The sequence below is a fragment of the Marmota flaviventris genome, chromosome 14 (assembly GCF_047511675.1).
Source record: "Marmota flaviventris isolate mMarFla1 chromosome 14, mMarFla1.hap1, whole genome shotgun sequence".
NCBI classification, from domain to species: Eukaryota; Metazoa; Chordata; class Mammalia; order Rodentia; family Sciuridae; genus Marmota; species Marmota flaviventris.
In genome coordinates, this window is record NC_092511.1 from 20,443,741 (window position 1) to 20,464,587 (window position 20,847).

At 45.5% G+C, this 20,847-nt stretch overlaps 1 protein-coding gene across 1 annotated transcript; it reads left to right on the forward strand.

Moving 5' to 3' along the window:
* The first annotated feature begins 2,032 nt into the window (after positions 1-2,032).
* Positions 2,033-10,744, forward strand: Tmem214 (transmembrane protein 214). Its single transcript, XM_027933422.2, has 17 exons — positions 2,033-2,193; positions 2,998-3,197; positions 3,702-3,852; positions 4,112-4,246; positions 4,411-4,493; positions 4,892-4,997; positions 5,104-5,185; positions 5,478-5,579; positions 5,963-6,104; positions 6,514-6,605; positions 6,909-6,957; positions 7,135-7,248; positions 7,463-7,580; positions 8,508-8,604; positions 8,811-8,979; positions 9,111-9,262; positions 9,479-10,744. Exons 1-17 carry the CDS (start codon positions 2,049-2,051, stop codon positions 9,603-9,605), a joined length of 2,064 nt encoding a protein of 687 aa, XP_027789223.2. The 5' UTR covers positions 2,033-2,048; the 3' UTR covers positions 9,606-10,744.
* The last annotated feature ends 10,103 nt before the right edge of the window (positions 10,745-20,847 follow it).

The window sequence follows — 20,847 nt, forward strand, 5'->3', positions numbered from 1 at the left end:
CCTAGATGCCCTTCAATAGATGAATGGATAAAGAAAATGTGTTACATATACACAATGGAATATTACTGAGCTTTAAAGAAGAATGAAATTATGACATTTGCAGGTAAATGGATGGAGCTGGAGAATACCATGCTAAGCGAAATAAGCCAAACCCAAAAAAACCAAAGGCCAAATGTTTTCTCTGATAAGCAGATGCTTATCAGGTGTGTGGGGGTGAGTGGGGAAGAGTGAAGGAATTTTGGATTGTGTAGAGGGGAGTGACAGTGAGGGGAGGGGGTGCGGGGATGAGAAGGATGGTGGAATGGAGACAGACATCACCCTATATACATGTATGATTACACTACCAGTGTGACTCTGCACCATGTACAGCCAGAGGAAGGAGAAATTGTACTCCATTTGTGTACAATTGCCAAAATACATTCTACTGTCATGTATAACTAGTTAGAACAAATTAAAAAATAAATAAAGTGACTTAGCCTGGTACAGTGGTGCACACCTGGGTGCTTATAGTCCTAGTTACACAGAAGGCTGAGGCAGGAGAATCATTTCAGGCTAGGAGTTCAAGGTCAGCTTTGAACAAAGTGAGATCCTGTCTCAAACCAATTAACAAAGGACTCACACAATTGGAGTGTTCTCTCCACCTACCCTGATCTCCAACCCTGAAAATTCTCCCATTCCTCAGGACCTATCTCAAGTGCCGTCTCTTTCCTAAGGAGTTCATCAGTCCCTCAGTTGTGTATCCTGTTGAAAGGTATAGTCTATCATAGAATATATACTCCACCTCAGCATGGCAGGTATGCATCTCATCTTCAAACATAGGGGTCCTCCCTTTCCTGCCACATCTGTAACCTGGAATGGGCTCTGTTGATGGAAGCGAGAGCCCGCTCGTTCTCATTTCCTGGAAGGGGAACCCTGGCGCTAGCTAACCCAGTTTCCCAGAGCCAAGCAAAGGCGGGATTTCCACCAGAGTTTTTCAGGCCTCTCCACCTGGAACCCTCTCCACCTGGGGCCCTCTCCTCCTGGGCCCCTCTCCTCCTGGGGCCCTCTCCACCTGGGGCCCTCTCCTCCTGGGCCCCTCTCCTCCTGGGGCCCTCTCCACCTGGGGCCCTCTCCTCCCGGGCCCCTCTCCTCCCGGGCCCCCCTCCACCTGGGGCCCCTTCCTCCTGGGCCCCCTCCTCCTGGGCCCCTCTCCACCTGGGCCCCTCTCCTCCTGGGGCCCTCTCCACCTGGGGCCCTCTCCACCTGGGGCCCCTTCCTCCTGGGCCCCCTCCTCCTGGGCCCCTCTCCACCTGGGGCCCTCTCCACCTGGGCCCCTCTCCTCCTGGGCCCCTCTCCACCTGGGCCCCTCTCCTCCTGGGCCCCTCTCCTCCTGGGGCCCTCTCCACTTGGGGCCCTCTCCACCTGGGCCCCTCTCCTCCTGGGGCCCTCTCCTCCCGGGCCCCCCTCCACCTGGGGCCCCTTCCTCCTGGGCCCCCTCCTCCTGGGCCCCTCTCCACCCGGGCCCCCCTCCTCCCGGGCCCCCCTCCACCTGGGGCCCCTTCCTCCTGGGCCCCCTCCTCCTGGGCCCCTCTCCACCTGGGGCCCTCTCCTCCTGGGCCCCTCTCCTCCTGGGCCCCTCTCCTCCTGGGGCCCTCTCCACCTGGGGCTCTCCCCACACTCGGCCCCTCCCTCCAGCCCACGTTCTCCTTTGTTCTTCCGCAGACTTTGCCCATTAAACCCAAAGTTAATCACTAGCACAGGAATGCTAGAATGAAAAAAAAAAAAGCATTTAATTTTCAAACTCTCCCCACGTGAGAAATATTTCCATACCATCCTTCGAGCGCCACTAGAAAAATCAAGAAAAATGAAGAGTCCGTTTCCAGCTCAGCCAGCGCGGTGGCCCTCCCCGCCCCAGGTGTCCCGGGAGACACGGGGCCGGGGTGCGGCGCGGCGCCAGCGGGGACTACGAGTCCCAAGCTGCCTAGCGGCGCCGGCGGCGGCAGACGTGGCACCGCGCGCGCCCGAGCCGGCCGGAAAGCCGGGAGGTGGTCAGGCGGAGGGCCGGAGCCATGGCGGCCAGGGCGGCGGGCGGGGGGCGCTGGGAGGTGGTGAAGAAGGGCCGGCGGCCGACGGCCGGCGGCGGTGGTCGAGGCGGCGGCGGGGACCGCCGGGCGCTCGGGGAGGCGAACGGAGTGTGGAAATACGACCTGACCCGTGAGTACCCGCCCGCCGCCACCGTCCCCGGCCTACCGGGCAGGGGCGCAGGGGCAGCTCCCTGAGCCCGGGCACCAAACTCTGGCGGGCTCTCGGATCGGGAGCCCGCGGGCTGACCCCGAGGCCACCCTGCCAGATGGCTCAAGGGGAGGTGGCTGTCTTCACGGCACAGATGGGAAAACTGAGGCCCAGCGGAGTCAGCTGGCTCAGGTTTCCGTGTGGAGGGGGACTGGGTTTTGGTCTTCAGCCCCTCAGGTCTCTGCACACAACACTCCCAGCTGCCCTGGCCTTCGCTGGCCTCTCCCCGCGGAGAGGCCAGCACTGTGCTACCTCACCCCTTAAGTAACCAGCAGGTCCAGGAGGGACCGTTGGGAGGCCCACTAGTGAGAGAAATGACCCGCCACACACTCAGCACGCACCAGGAGTGCATCTGAGGGGTGGAGAACACTTGTCACTTGTTGATTATAGACTTGTCACCTCAGAACCAAGAAGGAAAAAACCTGAGCTCTAGTAACACGCACCAAAGAGGCCAATCCTCTGTATCCACACCTCTACCAGTTCCCATACACTCTAATTTGTCTAATGAAGAACTGCCTGACCTCTGTTCAAGAGCCCTGGACTGGCGTTGTGATGACCAAAAGCAGGAGGACTCCCTGCCCTGCTCCTAAGCAACCAGCAAGAGGAGTTGAGGAGACCTCCTCCTTGCAGATGAATTAGGTGCTGGTATGGTGGAGGAGACCATGGTTCCTGTGAGGTCCTAGGGACTTAAGTGTGGCCCCCTTTCTCTGCCTGTTTTCACCCCAGCTCCAATCCAGACCACAAGCACCCTTTATGAACGGGGCTTTGAGAAAATCATGAAGAGGCAAAATAAGGAACAGGTTCCACCCCCTGCTGTGGATCCTAAGAAACCTGCCAACAAGAAGCAGCTGAAGAAGGTAGCAACTGTCACCAACCAAAATCAGAAGCAGGGCCGCTTCCGCAGCCTAGAGGAGGCCATGAGAGCTGTGAGTATCCCTAGACATGAGGTGTAGAAAGATTCAGGGGCTTGAAGAGCAGAGAAGATGGGGACAGGCAGTTAGGGACCTGTGGGATTTGGGATTCTATTAATTAGGTGGAGTTCAGGAAAAGATGAAAACCCCAAGGAGATGGAATATTTGCACTCAAGAATGGAAGGGATATGGGAAATCTGTAGGGTGTACCAGGGAGGGGATAGAGAAGCTGATTCTGGTTCCCTCTCCCACGGAAGCAATAATCTTACACTTTCCATCTTGTCCTTGTTTTTTTCCTCTTTATGGCTTAAGAGCACAGGGCCATGAGATCAGCATCCTCAGCTGTCCTCGTCCACACTTTTTGTGCATGTAACATAATGACGGCATTCTACATACTTATGCTAAAAACAGAAACCTTATTGCTTCCTACTACCACATCATTTGTCCATTCCCCCCACCACCACCCTTCTTTCCTTCCACTCACTCCCAACTCACCATGGAGGCGTTTATTTTTGGCAGCTGGATGTGGCAGCTCTGCAGAAGGAACTGGACAAGAGCCAGAGTGTGTTCGTTGGAAACCCCTCTGTGTGGTTGAAGGACCTGGCCAGCTACCTCAACTACAAGCTCCAGGCTCCTCAGAGTGAACCCACACTCAGCCAGCATGCTCATGGTTAGTCTTCCCAACACCCTTAGCTCAGACAAAATCAAGAAAATTCTAGAAAGGCTATTTGTTCATAACAGAGCTCAGTGCCCCCACCATCCTGATTCATACTTGGCTGTGCAAGTGTGTGGGCTTCCTTGGGAGAGGGAGGAACATCAGCCTCAGGGACCTCTGCCCCCACTCACTGTTCTCAAGGGAGAGCACCAGCATTCTCTAGACTGGCAGGGCATTTGGTCCCAGTACTCACATAGAGGCCAACGGGCCCCAGATTATCCCTACAGCCTGGTGAGCCGAGAGCTGCGCGGGATCATCCGAGGGCTCCTGGCAAAGGCATCAGGGTCTCTGGACCTCTTTTTTGACCATTGTCTGTTCACCATGTTGCAAGAACTCGATAAGACACCAGGTGAGAGGGGCCCAGCAGAGAAATGTGCCGATTTTGACACTTTTTGGAAAGGGAGGAGATTAAGACTCAGTGGACCCAGCTTCTGGGCTTACAGCTCCCAGGAGGGGAGATTTCAGGTTTGGGAAGCCAAGTAATGTAACAGTTTAAAACGTGTGTCTCTCCAGGGGAGTCATTACATGGTTACCGCATCTGCATCCAGGCCATTCTACAAGACAAGCCCAAGATTGCCACCATGAATCTGAGCAAGGTAAGCTTTGGATGGTGTTGGGGTCACCAGGGCCAGGACTGGGGAGGCTATTCAGAATCTAATTGTTGGACTATGTAGTGAGATAGAGGGAGACCCTATAACACCAGGAATGGTGCATGATGCTGTGAGCTCTCTCTGATATGCATGAGAATGCACTATTGACCCCTTCCTGACAGTGGGAAGATTTGGCACAGAGGGTTCTGCAGCTTTCCCAGGTCTAGCCAACCAGAAAGTGCAAAGTATGGGTGAAGCCCATTCTGTGAATCAGTACACCACACTGCTATAGTGCTCCACTGTCACTTGGCTGACTCTTTTTCTCTCAGTTGACATCTCTCTTCCCACCTTACTCTGCCCTACCCTGGTGATCTCTCTTGTCCTGACCCCCCATCCCTTCTCAGTTCCTGGAACTGCTGAGGTCCCACCAGAACCGGCCAGCAAAGTGCCTGACCATCATGTGGGCCCTGGGACAAGCAGGTTTTGCCAACCTCACCGAGGGACTGAAAGGTAACAAGGAAGTGAGGAAGAAAGGGAAGGTCTTGGAGCCCGGGCACTCCCCTTGATGTGCCCAGTGGACAGGCTGAAGCCTTCTCCCTGACCTTTGTCTCTGTAGTGTGGCTGGGGATCATGCTGCCTGTGCTGGGCATCAAGTCTCTGTCTCCCTTTGCCATCTCATACCTGGATCGGCTGCTCCTGTGAGTAATGGGGGGACAGCAAGGGGAAGGCCCAGGGTGTCCACAGGATGCTGTTTCGGCAAAATGGGATGCTGTGATCCTGGTCTCCATAGATGCGAGGAAAATCAGGACAGCTCCTCCCACCTCCAAATGTGATGGTGAGGAAGGAAAGGGAGGGAACCATTAAGGGCTGGGGGAGGGGTAGTGTTTATGCCCTTTTTCCTGTATATTGTCCTAACTAGGGTCGTGGCCAAACAGCTGACCTGAGTAGTGGTCTCCAACAAGCCTGTTTCTTCCTCCCTCTGTCCTCAAGGATGCATCCAAACCTCACCAAGGGCTTTGGCATGATTGGCCCCAAGGACTTCTTCCCACTTTTGGACTTTGCCTATATGCCCAACAACTCCTTGTCACCCAGGTAGGTCTGCCCTGCTCAGCCCTGCTGTGAAGGGATCCTAGTTCAAGGTCAGGCCCAGGCACTATATTTCCATCCCTTCTCCCCCAGCTGCCCAAGATCTGAGGTTCACAGCCTAGAAGTTCAAGGGTGGATTTCAAGGAATCAGTGAATCCCCCAAATTATATAACCCTTGAGTGTGATTAGCACGTGGATATTTCCATAAGGAGAGGGCCTGTGTCTTTCAACAGATTTTCCAAGGAGTCCTGATTTAAAATATTCATAGTCATCACAAGGTCTTTAGTGACTCTCCCCTCAGCCAGGGCGTGGGCTGTGAGGCAGGCAAAAGGCTCAGTGGCATAGCTCCTTTTACAGCTGTGCCTGGACCTCCTCCCACCCCTCTGCAGCCTGCAGGAACAGCTGTGTAAGCTCTACCCCCGACTGAAGGTGCTGGCATTTGGAGCAAAGCCGGAATCTACCCTGCATACCTACTTCCCTTCCTTCCTGTCCAGAGCCACCCCTAACTGTCCGTCTGGGATGAAGAAAGAGGTAAGGAACTGGCGTCAGGCTTGTCACTTGCCCAGTTCAGCTCTGGTAGCTCCGTCTGCTGACAAAGGTCCTGTCTTCTTGGAGCCTGTATCCCAGTATTTCCTTAGTTCACTTCCACAGCCACCTGTCTACTCCCTCACACCTGCCTTTAGGAGCACAATTGTTAAAGGGTAGCATATTCAGGCCTGGGACATCTTTGGTGTCCTGTGCCTTAGAAATGAGCAATCTTTGAGTTCAGTCTCTAGCTCAGGAGCCCCTCTTCCCCCAGATAGCGTCTCTCAGAGCTTACAGGAATCTTGATCGTATTTCTACACCTGTGGGGTGGATGTGCTGCCCAGGTGGCCTCTGGGTGTTTTCCCTCTCTATCAGCCCCAACCCTCAGCAATCTCTCTTGTGTCCTCTTCTGCAGCTCCTGGGCAGCCTGACCCAGTGCCTGACAGTAGACCCCCTCAGCACCAGCATCTGGAGGCAGCTGTACATCAAACACCTGTCACAATCCAGGCAGGTGGGGGTAGGGCTCTGATCCACAGAGAAGCCTCCCAGTTCATGCTCCCCAGCCTGTGACTGGCCCATCCTTATCCTAGAAGTAAGGGGAACATTGGTCTTTGTTCTGTTAGCTCATACCACCCAGCTTCAGTAGGAGTTTTGTTGGAGTTCCCTCCCTTTCCTCCCTCTAGGGAGCTGCTTCTCTGTGGATAGGGGGTGGAAGGTCTTTCATCCTGAAGGAGCCAGGGCCACAGGGGGTTATAAGAAGGTGGGAAGGCTGAGCAGCCACCTAAATACAAGGGTGTGCTTTCCCCACAGCCTGCTGTTGGAGCACTTGCTCAAGTCCTGGGAGCGGATTCCCAAGAAGGTAAGGAGCTAAGAGGATATAGCAGGCTGGGCCTCACCTGGGTTCTGAGTTCGTGCCCTTCAGCCACTGTCTTCCTTTCCCTCTGTTCTTGGCATGAAAAGTGAAACAGGGTGGAGGCTCAGGATTCTCTAATGGGCTAGATCTCATGTTCTCAATCCAGCTTTTGTTGTCTTAAAGGTACAGAAGCCTCTGCAAGAAACCATTCAGTCCTTCAAGCTTACCAACCAGGAGCTACTAAAGAAGGGCAGCAGTAACAACCAGCATGTTGTCACCTGTGATGTGGCCTGCAAGGTGCGAGCACTCAGCTTCTCCAACCAACTAATGGTCCTACATCTCTCAGTATTCTCCGGGTTGGGCCTGGATCATACCCCTGCCCCACATGTCTTGCCCCCACCTCACCCCTGACTTGGGGCTAATGTGCAGGCCTTCCTCCTAGAAGAGGCCTGCCTAGAGGCAAGGACCAGACTCTCCCTTCTGACCACTGTTTCTTCCCGTCTCCTACCAGGGCTTGTTGCAACAGGCACGGGGCCCTCGGCCACCCTGGACCCGGCTATTGCTATTGCTGCTGGTCTTTGCCATAGGTTTCCTGTGTCATGACATCCGGTCACACAACTCTTTTCATGGTAAGCGGTGATTGGCAATCGAGAAAGAGAGAAGATGGTGGGCACAGAGCTAGATGTAGCACCCCAGTACCTACATTTGTCCTAATGTATTCTCAATGCCACCAAATGAACATTTTTCAGACTGAATTTTCTGTTTTCTGTCTAAAAATGTGACATTACCACTTCAGAGTGCACTGGTGCTTGCAGTATAGAAATAATTGTATATTCAAGACATCCGTTGACTTTAGTATTAACCTCCTTTTAATTCCTGAGGAAATTGAGGCTCAGAAATATTTAACTATTAGCTTAATATCATAGCTAGCACACAGTGGCACATACCTGTGCTAATAATTACTTGTAAGGCTAAGGCAAGGGGATTGCAAGTTTGAGGCCAGCCCAAGCAACTTAGCAAGACCCTGTCTCAAAAAATAAAAAAATGGGCAAGCTGGGCATATTAGCACATGCCTGTAATCCCAGTGACTTGGGAGGCTGAGGCAGGAGGATCTCAAGTTTAAGGCTAGCCTCAGCAACTTAACAAGACTCTATCTCAATATAAAAAATAAGGGATAGGGAATAGTCCAGTGATAGAGCACCCCTGGGTTCAATCCCCAGTACTGCCTAAAATTAAAAAATAAATAAATAAAATCACAGCTAGTAAATAGAAGGGCAAATGCTCAGACCTGAGGCTTCCTGACACCCAAGTCCAGGACTCCACCTTATGCCTGTTCCTCCTGTTCACCTGACCCAAGAGAAGATTCAGCCCCCTAGGCTCACATGCCTCCCTCCAAGCCTGCTCCAGACTAATTGAAGTCAGCTTTTCAACCCTTGAGCACTCAAAGTTCTGCCCCACTGCCCCACCTCACTTTGCCTGCCCAGGGACTTTATCTGTCTGTCATCCAAGTCCCTGCCCCTCTCAACTCCCAGCTCACCAGGGCCTCCTTTTCTCAGCCTCCCTCACTGGCAGGTTGCTTCAGTCATCTGGTTTCTTGCCTGCTGGCCAGCAAGTATATGCCAGACTTTACTCCTACAGTCTGCAAGGCTACAGGTGAGCTGCTCCCAGGGAAGATAGAGGAGTGTAAGAGGGAAGGTTTGGGGTTCAGGGTGGTACAGGTGGCTATGTGGGAATTAGCAATCAACAGGAGGTGCTGTGGTCTTCCTTTCTCAAGGCCTCCCTTTCCCTAGCAATTTTTGAGGAGCTGAACTGGCCTGCAGGAGCTAAGAACCCTCTCATCCCCTCTGTCTTCTCCACAGCTGGCTAGAGGAGACATTGCCAGCCTGTGGCTCCCACCTGCTTACCATGATACAACCCAGTTTGCAACAGGCCTGGGCCCACACCAATGCCACAGTCAGCTTCCTTTCTGCCCACTGTGCCTCCCACCTTGCCTGGTTTAGTGACAGCTTCACCAGCCTCTCTCAGAGGGTAAGCACGAAAAGAGACGGGCTGGTCTTCCCAAGAGATCTTGGGAAGATATAGCCCAATGTGGATAGGATCCTTAGGGCCAGGATGCATTGCCCTGGGTGCCCTGACCCCAGCCATTCCCCATTGTTTAGCTACAGATTCAGCTTCCTGACACCCTGCACCAGCTGCTCCATTATCTGAGGGAGCTGTTCCTGCTTCTCTACCAGAGTGTGCTGCTGCCTATTTGGCATATGCTGCTTGAGGCCCTTTCCCGAGCCCAGGAGTACTGCCATGAGGTGTGCAGGTAAAACCTTCACCCAGAGCTCGGGCAGGCCCTCCTAATGGACCTACTTTCTGTCCCCGGGGACAGTGCATCATTATTCAGTCTCATGCTGCCCTGATCCTTACATACCCGGGCCACTCTGGAATGAAGGTTGTGGGTCTAAGCTACAGCCCTGTGATTTGACACAGCTGCATGCACACATACCCCTGCCCCTAAAATATTCTGCTTTTCTCCCAGAGGTGAGGTGACCTGGGACTGCCTGAGGACACAGCTCAACGAGGCTGTCCACTGGACCTGGCTCTGCCTACAGGACATCACAGTAGCTTTCTTGGACTGGGGACTTGCCATGATATCCCAGCAATAGGCCCTGCCTTCCTGACCACTGATTCTGTCATAGGCAGGCCATCTGAGACTGCTGGAGGGTAGAAGGTGACTCTTTTAATTTGGTGCCTGAGTTCTGTCTCCTAGGCAAAGTAGCCAGTTCTGGCCCAGTTCCTCCATCTTTAGTAGGGGCTGGGCCAGAGATCTCTCAATCTGCCCACAAGTCCATGGGAGGACCCACAGGGCTTCGTGGGAGCTGTGCAATGGGCCTTCATCCTTGGGCTGGTAACCTATACTACTCTCTTGCCTCCTGCTCTCCACTGCCCTCCATCTCACTTCTAAAGCCCCAAATTCATCTCCAAAAAGATGAGACTCTCAGCAAGTTTCACAGTCTCTCTTTTCATTATCAGTCACAACCTTAGTTACAACAGAAAAAGACTAGGGGCTTCCAGACTGATCGAGCAGCACAGTGGGCAACAGCAGCTTCACCTCTGCCTGCAGCCTGCATGTGCTGACAGTGGATCTGGGGGCCTGGTGGAAATGCATCTTACCTCAGAACACCCAGAAGGCCCTTTGAGGTCTATCACTACCCGCTCCCATCAGAGTCCTACCTAACATCAACTCTCCATACCACTTCAGTGCTGGGGGCTCTGCCTCAAAGTTCAGTTTCTCCACTACCCACCCTACTATCCACCTGGAAAGCAGAGCCCAGGTAGCTGTGTGCCTTGGGCCCCAGGAACCTTCCATTAGCCTGTTGAGACAGGAGTCCACATATGGCTCCTAGGTGTGCCTACTAGGTGGAATAAAGGACACAGGTTTGATTTCTAGCTTTCCTCTCTGTGTTCTTGTACAGAAATTATAGTTATGGGAAAGACAACAAAATAGTAGTCCCCCTGCCCTCCTGAGGATTGTAGCCATTGATTGTATTTGAGCTTCTGGCAGGGAAAGTCTATATCCATCGTTCAACAAAGCTAGACACCCTTCCTCTTGTTACCCTAACTATATTGTCTGACTTGTTACTGTGATTCACATTCCAAGATTTGCCTCGATAGTTTGAATGTTTTATGAGAAAGTGAGTGAAAGATAATGACTCCAAGAGACAAACCCAGGACTTATCACCAAAGTCCCTTTCTAGTTTTTGTCTGAGACATAAATAAAAATCAGGCCCATGTTCAGTTCTTACCCAGGTTTCTTTCCTCAATGTCTCAAATCTAAGCAGTTCTTAGGGATGCCATTCTAACTTCACAGGATGATTTCTGCTTCCCTGGCACCTTGTGGTGCTTAGATACCCTTGCTTTTCCCACAGTGAGATTATAGAAAATGTGCAGATGCTTGACCCAAAGTGAGGTCATGAAGACTATAGCACTATACGCTTTTATTGCCTCTTCTCTTGGGAAGCAAACAACCCATGTGAGGCATATTCCTTGCTTACCTAGTGACAGTTAGCCATGACCATTTTTCCCAGAGAAGAGAAACATTACCCAGCAAAGAGCCAACCAAGGTGTAGGCCTGCTGGGCTGGATTGTTCAAGAGCCCCAGAACCTTGGGCATTTCCTCAATTAGGCACAAACAGGTTCCCTAAGAATAGGAAGTGCTTGTAACTAGCTGTATTCAAGGTAAGTTGGACTGGGAGGCTGGGTCAGCAACAGCACAAGCCAAGATAGCATTCCCTACCATGATAACCAGTCTAAGGCTCCTGGGCTGAGTTCTTTGAATTTAGCACCTCACAATGTTACAAGTGCTGTGCTGGCTTCTAATGTTTGTACTAGATTTACCTTATTAGATTCATGTCATTTCTGAAACTAGCCCTTGAGGTCAACATTTTTTTAGTCAATTTAGATTGTAGGAGTCCCCACAGCCTCTCTGAATGATACTGACACCTTAATAGGCAGTAGGGCAGTTTGAGTATCATTATCTCTAGTGATTGCCAACACTTGTGTGGACCTAAAAATAATACACCTCATTTCTAAACTGTCCTATTATTTTGTAAGTCTGAAAGCAAGTTTCCATGTTTCTCTGTGTGTGTGTGTAGTCCATAGCTTCGGTTTTCTGAACAGGACAGGCTGGTAGGTCACCTGACTTACTATAGACATATATGGCTAGACTCACACCTGAGGTATTATGTGTCCATTCTCAAAATGCCATCCCACTCCAGAGTGGATCTTTCCCTATTTCAAATGCCCCACTGTCAAATACACTGATGTTTTTGCGATTGGATGACTTCTGAGCATTTTAATAACTCCTAAGGGGTTTTGATTTAAGTGGATGCTTAAAGTGATCCATCCTCTTACTACATAAGCTTCACAGTTCTGTTCCCAAAGGTGCTTGAAGGCATTAAGGGACTGCTTTTCCCTATGGTATTCCATTTATATTGGGCAGTTTCTGTTGCCCTAGACTTGGAAATATAAAGGAATCTGGAGGCAGCTTCCAGGGTATGGGTGAATATTTATAGAATCTTGAATATTCTGCTATTAGTAAAAAGCGTGTATTTCCAATGTGGTGATGAGTGTTGGCATAATTTTTTACTGTGTTAGTGCACCCCAGTTACTAATTTTTAATAGTCTTAACTTCTTTAGACTATTAAAAAATGAGCAAAAGTATAGGCTCCCACCTTCTCTGCACGCGCACACACACACACACTGCCTCCCCACCAACATCTCACACCATTGTGGTACCTGCATGTGTTGATTGATTAATCTATACTGCCTCATGGTTACCACCCAAAGTACACAGCTTATACTGGGTTTCACTATTTGTTTTGTACACTCAGTAGGTTATGCTAAATGCCTAATGATATATGTCTTCCACTTTACATGCCAGCTTCACTGATCTAGAAATCCCCTGGACTTCACCTGTTCCTCCCTCCCCCTCTCCCAGAGCCACTGGCAACCTCTAGTCTTTTGGTCTGTGGCATTATGCCTTTCCACAATGCCATGACATTGATCGCTACAAATATTTATAGTTAGAATCTCTCCCACCAAAGAGATAAGATTTAGGTTCCAGGTCCCAAACATCAGACTTGAGATTCAGATGAATTGAAATCATAACTCTCATCCTGAAGCAATTGTTTCTGTGTAGGATTAGGAAATCACACTAAAAAAGGAAAAGTCAACTGGAAGTTTCTTCACTTAAATTTGAGTTTCTCATAAATTTGCCATGTTCCTATTAGACGACCTGTTCCATGATTCCTGGGCCACAGCCACTTCTTTTGATGGTTTGGCTCCATCTCTGGATACTATTGAGGGAATCTGGCATCATGAGTATTTACCCGGGGACAGATTCTACTATGGAAAAATCTGGGGCTGAAAGTGATACCTAGAAATGTTTTTCTGAGATAGGGAAAGCAAGGTTTTCTACTCTTAATCCCAAGTGCAGTAGTGTTAAAACTACAGAGAAAAGCATGGTTTAGTTTTCACATTGAGTCACATGTCACATACAGAACATCAAATACTACTGGAAGAAAATGTTACTGTCTATAGTGTCTACAAGCTAGAGTGGGAGAAAAGACCAGGCTAATAAGATCCCTGTGTGTTGATGGTGGAGAATCTCTGAAGTCAGAGATAATTTAAATTTTCTCCTCATAGTTCATTGGGCACCTGAAGAAGGCCATTAAGTGAAATCCTCTGTAAGCCAAATGAGGCCATCAAGGAAGCTGCCTGGAAAAATCCTCACCAAAGTTTAAGGCTCTGAAGTTATTTGGACTATAATATTAAAATAAAGAACCTGGGCAGCCTACTGTCATTTTATCATCATCATTATTATTACTTTATTATTAATATTTGTGTTTTTTTTGGGGGGTGGGGGCGGGTACCAGGGATTGAACTCAGAGACACTCGACTACTGAGCCACATCCCGGGCCCTATTTTGTATTTTATTTAGAGACAGGGTCTCACTGAGTTGTTTAGGGCTTTGCTTTTGCTTAGGCTGGCTTTGAATTCTCAGTCCTCCTGCCTCAGCCCCCTGAGCCACTGGGATTACAGATGTGTATCACAGCACCCAGCTGTCACTATCATTATTAAACATTGCATTGTGATGGCGTACAGTAGTAGCTCGGGAGGCTAAGGCAGGAGGATCATGGATTCAAAGCCAGCCTTAGAAACTTATTGAGACACAACTCAGCAAGACCCTCTCTCTAAATAAAATACAAAAAAGGGCTGTGGATGTGGCTCAGTGGTTAAGCCTCCTGGATTCCATCCCTGGTACCAAAAAAAAGGTGTCAACTTTCTAACCTATTGATTTTTTTTTTTTTTTTTTTTTTTTAGATAGATAGAGAGAGAAAGAGAATTTTAACATTTATTTTAGTTTTCGGCGGACACAACATCTTTTTTGGTATGTGGTGCTGAGGATCGAACCCGGGCCGCACGCATGCCAGGCGAGCGCGCTACCGCTTGAGCCACATCCCCAGCTCCCTATTGATTTTCAAAGTGTATTCAGTGGACTCTGGGGAGTCTTATGACCCTTTTAGGGATTCTGAGAATTCAGAATTATTTTCATAATAATAGTAAAATATCATTCACCTTTGTTCCAGCATTGACATGAGCTCTGCTGTGTGTGAAAACAAGTATGAATCAAGGCAGTGGCTCCAAAATATACTAATAGTCATTGTATTTCTCATCCCTAACATTTCACATTACTTTTTAAAAAGCCAGTTTCACTTAAGAATGCCCTTGATGAAGTGGTAAAATGTATTAATTAAAATGTATTAATTTTTGTAGAAAGTCTTGATATCAGGAAGTGTGAGTCCTCCAACTTTGTTTTTTTTTTTTTTTTTTTCAGTATTATTTGGCTACTTGGGAGATGTTGAAATTCTTTATGAATTTGAGGATTGTAGTTTCCATTTATACAATAAGTCGTTGGAATTTTGTTAGGGATTGTAGAGAACTTATAGATTGGGTGGTATTGTCATTTTAACAATATTAAGCCTCCTAATCCATCCACCCAGAATGTCTTTTTGTTTAGGTCTTTTAATTTTTCTGGGCAATGTTTTGTAGTTTTTAGTGTACAACTCTTCTACCTCCATGTTTATATTTATTCCAAAGCACTTTTATCATTTCGGATACTATTGTAAATGCAATCGTTTTCTTTTCAGATTGTTCGTTACTGGTGTATAGAAACACAACTGTTTATGGTAATGTGTTGTCATTCTTGTCCTCTGCTACTTTGCTGAATTTGTTTCTTAACTCTATTTTTTTTTTTTTTTTTGGCAAATTCTTTGGGGTTTTCTATGTATCAGATCATGTCATCTGTAAATGGGGTCATTTTACTTCTTCCTTTCTCATTTGGATGTCTTTTATTTCTTGTTCTTGTTTAGTTGCTCTGACTAGAACTTGGAGTGCAATGGTGAAGGTGGGCATCCTTGTCTTCCCAATCTTAGAGAGAAAGTTTTCAGTCTTTCATACTGGGATGATACAAAGCTGTGGGTTTTTCATAAATAAGAAAGTTCCCTTCCAGTTCTAGTTTTCTGTATGTTTCATCATGAAACAGTGATGGATTTTGCCAAATGCCTTTTTGCATCAACTGAGATGAGCATATGATTTTCTACTCCATCCTATCAATGTGCATTATGCTGATTGATTTTCTTGTGTGAACACCCTCACCTTACTTCAATAAGTCTCACTTGTTGTTGTCCTCTTGATAAGATGTTGGATTCAGTTTGCTACTATGTTGTTGAGGATTTTTGCAACTATTCATAAAGAATATTGATATGTAGTTGTTCCTTGTCTAGTTTTATTTATATTATTTGGCTACTTGTGAGACCTTGAAATTCCTTATCGGTGTGATATTGGCCTCACAGAATGAATTAGGAAGAATTTTTCTATTTTTAAGAAGAGTTTGAAAGGATTGATATTAATTCTTTCTTTAAATGTTTGGTAGAATTCACATTAAAATTTTCTGGTCCTGGACTTCTTTCTATTGGGAGGTTTGGGGTTACTGATTTAATCTCTTTTTATATTTCTTTTCAGGATTTTCTCTTCTGGAGTCAGTCTGGGTCATTTATTTTTTTTCCTAGGAATTTATCCTTTTTAACCTAGATTACCTAATTTTTTGTCATAGTATTTATTCTCTTTTATTTCATTTATTTATTTTTGGTACCAGAGATTGAATTCAGGGGCACTTGACCACTGAGCCACATCCCCAGCCCTATTTTGTATTTTATTTAGAGATAGGGTCTCACTGAGTTGCTTATTAACTCGATTATTTGCTGAGGCTGGCTTGAATTCTTCCTCCTGCCTCAGCCTCCCAAGCCACTGGGAGGTGCACCCTGGCTTATTCTCTTTTAATCCTTTGTATTTTTGTAAGCTTGATAGGAAGTCCCCACATTCCTTTCTGATTTTAGTTTTTGTGTCTTCTATCTTTCTTTGTCATCTTTGCTAAAGGTTGATAATTTTGTTGATCCTTTCAATGAGCCAACTTTAAGTTTTATCAGTTTCTTATTTTTTATTTTCTATTTATTTAATTTCCCTCTAACGTATTATTTCCCTCCTTCTGCTACCTTTTTTTTCCTAGTTCAAATTAGAAAAATTATAAAGTTAGGCTAATGATGTGAGATCATTTTCTCCTTTTTTAAATATAGGCATGTACTATATTAAATTTAATATAAGCATGTACTGCTATAAATTTCCCCTTGAGTACTATTTTTGCCGCATCCCATATGTTTTGATATGTTATGCTCTCATTTCCATTCACCTCTAAGAATTTTCCAATTCCCTTTGCCCATTTGTTGCCTAAGAGTTATGTTGTTTAATTTCCACATACAACAGATTATCCAGTTTTCCTTCTCTTATTGTTTTCTAGCATCATTACAATTTCAGTCCTTTGAAATTTCTTTTTTTCTTTTTTTTAGAGAGAAAGAGAGAGAATTTTTAATATTTATTTTTTAGTTTTCGGTGGACACAACATCTTATTTTATTTTTATGTGGTGCTGAGGATCGAACCCAGCGCCCCGCACATGCCAGGCAAGCGTGCTACCGCTTGAGCCACATCCCCAGCCCCCTTTGAAATTTCTTGAGATTTATTTGTTGCCTAACTGTGATCCATCCAGGAGAATGTTCTATGTGCTCTTGAATAGAATGTATGTTTGGCTGTTGTTGGATGGTTCTATGGATTTTTGTCAGATCTTGTGTGTTTGTAGTATTGATTAGATCCTCCATTTCTTTACTGAGCTTCTGTCTTGATGTTCTATTTATTGCTGAAGATGGGATACTGAAGTTTCCAACTGCTATTGAACAATTTGTATTATTTATTTATATATTTATTTTTGGTGCTGGAGATTGGCCCCAGGACCTTGTGCATGCTAAGCATGCACACTACCACTAAGCTCTACCCCCGGTCTATTTTTCTTCTTAATTTTATTCATGTTTGCTTCATCTATTTTATGATTCTAATGTTTCATGCATATCTGTTTATAATTGTCATATTTTCTTGATAGATTGGCCCTTTTATCAATATATAAAGTCTTGGAACATCATTTTTAATTGAAAGAAGAACTGACAAACCACGATTGTTTAGTGTGTACTTGGCAGACATTTTCTTCAATGAAAAAAGTGAGCCTTTCACTAGGAAGACAACTGACACTATTTGTTGCCAATAATAGACTCTGGACTTTCAAATGAACTGCAGTGTTAGAAAAATGGTATCTTCCTACATCGCCTTGTCAGCTTCCTTAAACTTAAAACTTTCTGAGTGAAATCAGTAGTGATATTCAAAATTGTGATTTTTTTTAAAATCATTTTTTAGTTGTAGATGGACACCATACCTTTATGTTTTTTTTAAATGTAGTACTGAGGATTGAACCCAGGGCCTCACACGTGTTAGACGAGCACTCTACTGCTGAGCCACAACTCCAGCTCCTTTATGTAAATGTTGAATATTGAAATTTTGATGTGGTAGCAAAGAATGTCCAGAATTACCTAAAAAGGCTATTAAAATATTATTTTCCTTTCCAACTATGTATGTGTATACAACCTTTTTTTCATATACCTCAACCAGAGCAACAAATGAGATTTAATATAGTAATACAGATGGGTAATTATGCAAAAGTATAAAGTATAAAGGTATGCAAAAGAATAAAATAATGCCACAAAATAATATCACACTGGTTATAAAGTTTTTGTTTTTGAAAATATACTTAATGTTTATTAAAATGTTGTAGAATTTTTATTGCTATTAATTTCTTAATTGATTAAATAACATTTACATTTTTCTCACCTTTCTTTCTTTCTTTTTTTTTTGGTAGTGGGGATTGAACCCAAGAGCACTTTATCACTGAGCTATAGCCCAGCCCTTTTAATTTTTTGTTTTGAGACAGGGGCCCATTAAATTGCTTAGGGCCTCTCAAGGTTGCTGAGGCTGGTCTAGGACTTGCAATCCTCCTGCCTCAGCCTTCCAAGTCACTGGAATTATAGGTGTATGCCACTGAACCTAGCTGTCACTTGTAATTTCCAATATGGTCAATGTCTATATGTATAATCCAAATAAACTAAAATCTTTTGGATTCTCAATAGTGTTTTAGAGTATAATAGAGTTTTGAGATTGCTGTTCTAGCCTAGGCAATAAGGCAGAGAAAATAAATTAGCAATATAAAATAAAATTGGTTACTCTTTTAAAGGAAACTTTTAGAACTAAAAGGAAGGTAATAAATTAGTTGGATATGAAATTTTAAAAATGTTTTCCATACTCTTGTGATAGAGAATAATGAGGTAAGGATCCACTCACAAAAGCAACAAAAACATACAAAATCCTTAAATGATTTTTAAAAGAATTTCTAGGTTTAGACAGTTTTAGATAATGAAGGGCAATGCCATAATTCTGGATTTCTAAATATAAAAACCTCAGGAGTGGCTGGGCCTGATGACACATGCCTGTAATCTCAGTACTGGGGAGGCTGAGGCAGGAGGATTGCAAGTTCAAAACCATCCTTGCTAAAAAACTCAGTGAGACACTGTCTCTCAATAAAATAAAAAATAGGGTTGGGGATGTGGCTCAGTGGTGGAGTGCCTCTGAGTCCATTCCCTGGGAAACCTGCCCTGTTCCCCAAGAGGGGGAAAAAAAAAAAAACCTCTAGGAGTGAGACCAAAGCATTAGCAGTTTTAAAAAAATACTTTTCAGTTGTCAATGGATCTGTTATTTTATTTATTTATATGCAGTGCTAAGGATCAAACCCAGGGCCTCACACATACCAGACAAGCACTCTACTACTAAGCCACAACTCTAGCCCCAACAGTAGCATTTTTTAAAGCTGTCCAAGTGATTTAAGTGTGCAGCTAAGGTTGAGAACAAGTGGTTTTGTTTTTATATTCACACAGCATACCTAAATAAGTTTCAAATAGAATTAAGAAGAAAATTTAAAAAGAAGAAAATAAAAATGAATATTTAACCTTCACTTGGAAAAGAATTTTCTAAATTTTAAAGCAATGGTAAAATATCATGAAATGAGTGTCACTTTACAAAAATTTTTAAATGTGTATATAATTCAAAGCATAATAGGTAAAAAATTTAAAAACAACAAACTAATGAAAAATACTTGTAACAAATATATGACATACATATTTAATGTTTTATATTTATACGTGACAGCAGAATGCATTAGAGCACAATTTTTCATATTTCTGGTTGTATACATAGTATATTTATATCAATTCATGCCTTCATACCTGTACTTTAGATAATAATGATCATCATAATCCACCATCATAAATAACCCCATGTCCCTTCCCTTCCCCTCCCACCCCTCTGCCCTATCTAGGTTCATCTATTTCTCCCATGCTTCCTCTCCCTATCCCACTATGAATCATCCTCCTTATATCAAAGAAAACATTTGGCATTTGGTTTTTTGGGATTGGCTAACTTCACTTAGCATTATCTTCTCTAACTCCATCCATTTACCTACAAATGCCATAATTTTATTCTCTTTTATTGCTGAGTAATATTCCATTATGTATATAAGCCACATTTTTTTTTATCCATTCATCTTTTGAAGGGCATCTAGGTTGGTTCCACAGTTTAACTATTGTGAATTGTGCTACTATAAACATTGATGTGGCTCTGTCCCTGTAGTATGCTGTTTTTAAGTCCTTTGGGTATAGATGGAGGAGAGGGATAGCTGGGTCAAATGGTGGTTCCATTCCCAATTTTCCAAGAAATCTTCATACTGCTTTCCAAATTGGCTGCACCAATTTGCAGTCCCACCAGCAGTGTATGAGTGTGCCTCCCCCGCCCCACCACATCTTTAATGTTTTAAACAAACTTCTACAAACCAGTAGGAAAAGCATTAAACATGATGAAGATATGAATAAAAGATATAATTCATAAAATAAATGAAAAAGAACAAGGACTTGAAAACAGTCCCTCTTCATTAGTCAAGAAGTACAAATATAAGATGCCACTTACTTTTGCCCATCATATTAATAATGATTTTTTTTCAACTGATAATATACTCAGTGAATGCTATGATAGAATTTGGTATGTTCCTGGGAAGTGATTTGGCAATCTTTATCAGAAGTCTGAAAAGTCTCATACTATTTGACCAAGCAATTCCATGCCTAAGATGTATCCTAGAGAAGTAAACAGAAATATATTGATATTTTCTTATGTCGTTAAAGGTATTTTGAAGCAGGACTCTTCACCGATAACCAGCGATATCAGTAGGGGATGTATTCAGAGGTGGTTAAAAAGTTTTGAAACTAGAGAGCGGTGATATTTGCACAGCATGGTGATTGCACTAAATGACACAGAATTGCTCACTTTAAAATGGTTAATTGTTCTCAGCAGCAGACTGAAGTTAACCTAAAACTACTGCCTGACCTGGATTTGCCAGGGCCTGGATTTACCTTTGCTCAAGGTAGCACAGGCAGTTTGGCCTTTGGCGGGAGCCGGAGGCCAGGTCTCCCGGCACACTCACCCCAGTGACAGTCTACGAAGCAAGGCTTTCACAAAGGAGCCGGGGTTGGTTTCTGTGTTTTAATAATCCGATAGCTTTCGATGAGCCAAGGCTTGAGGGCTGGCACTGCAGGCCAAAGAAAAATCAGCAAGTGTGAACCGGGTGGCGGTAGAGGTAGGTATCCCACAAAAGATACCTACACCCTCGGGGGCTGGGGAGTCCCAGGCCCAGCGGAAACGCGATTCCCCAAGGGCAAGAGGACCTGTGCATAAACCCATAAGGGCGACCAATGCCCCGAGCCGGGCGCTGTAGGACCGTCCCGTCCCCGACCTAAAGTGGGTCTCTGGGGTTGCGGCAGAAGAATCCTCCCTGCTTGTGAGCACTTCCGAGGGCTGGAAGTGCGGGA

What these genes read in the sequence shown, in the direction of transcription:
- Tmem214 (XM_027933422.2), top strand. Translation starts at nt 2,049, where the DNA reads ATGGCGGCCAGGGCGGCGGGCGGGGGGCGCTGGGAGGTGGTGAAGAAG. An exon ending in TACCTGGATCGGCTGCTCCT is followed by an intron (nt 5,186 to 5,477) that starts GTGAGTAATGGG and finishes TCTGTCCTCAAG; the next exon opens with GATGCATCCAAACCTCACCA. An exon ending in CCTGTGATGTGGCCTGCAAG is followed by an intron (nt 7,249 to 7,462) that starts GTGCGAGCACTC and finishes GTCTCCTACCAG; the next exon opens with GGCTTGTTGCAACAGGCACG.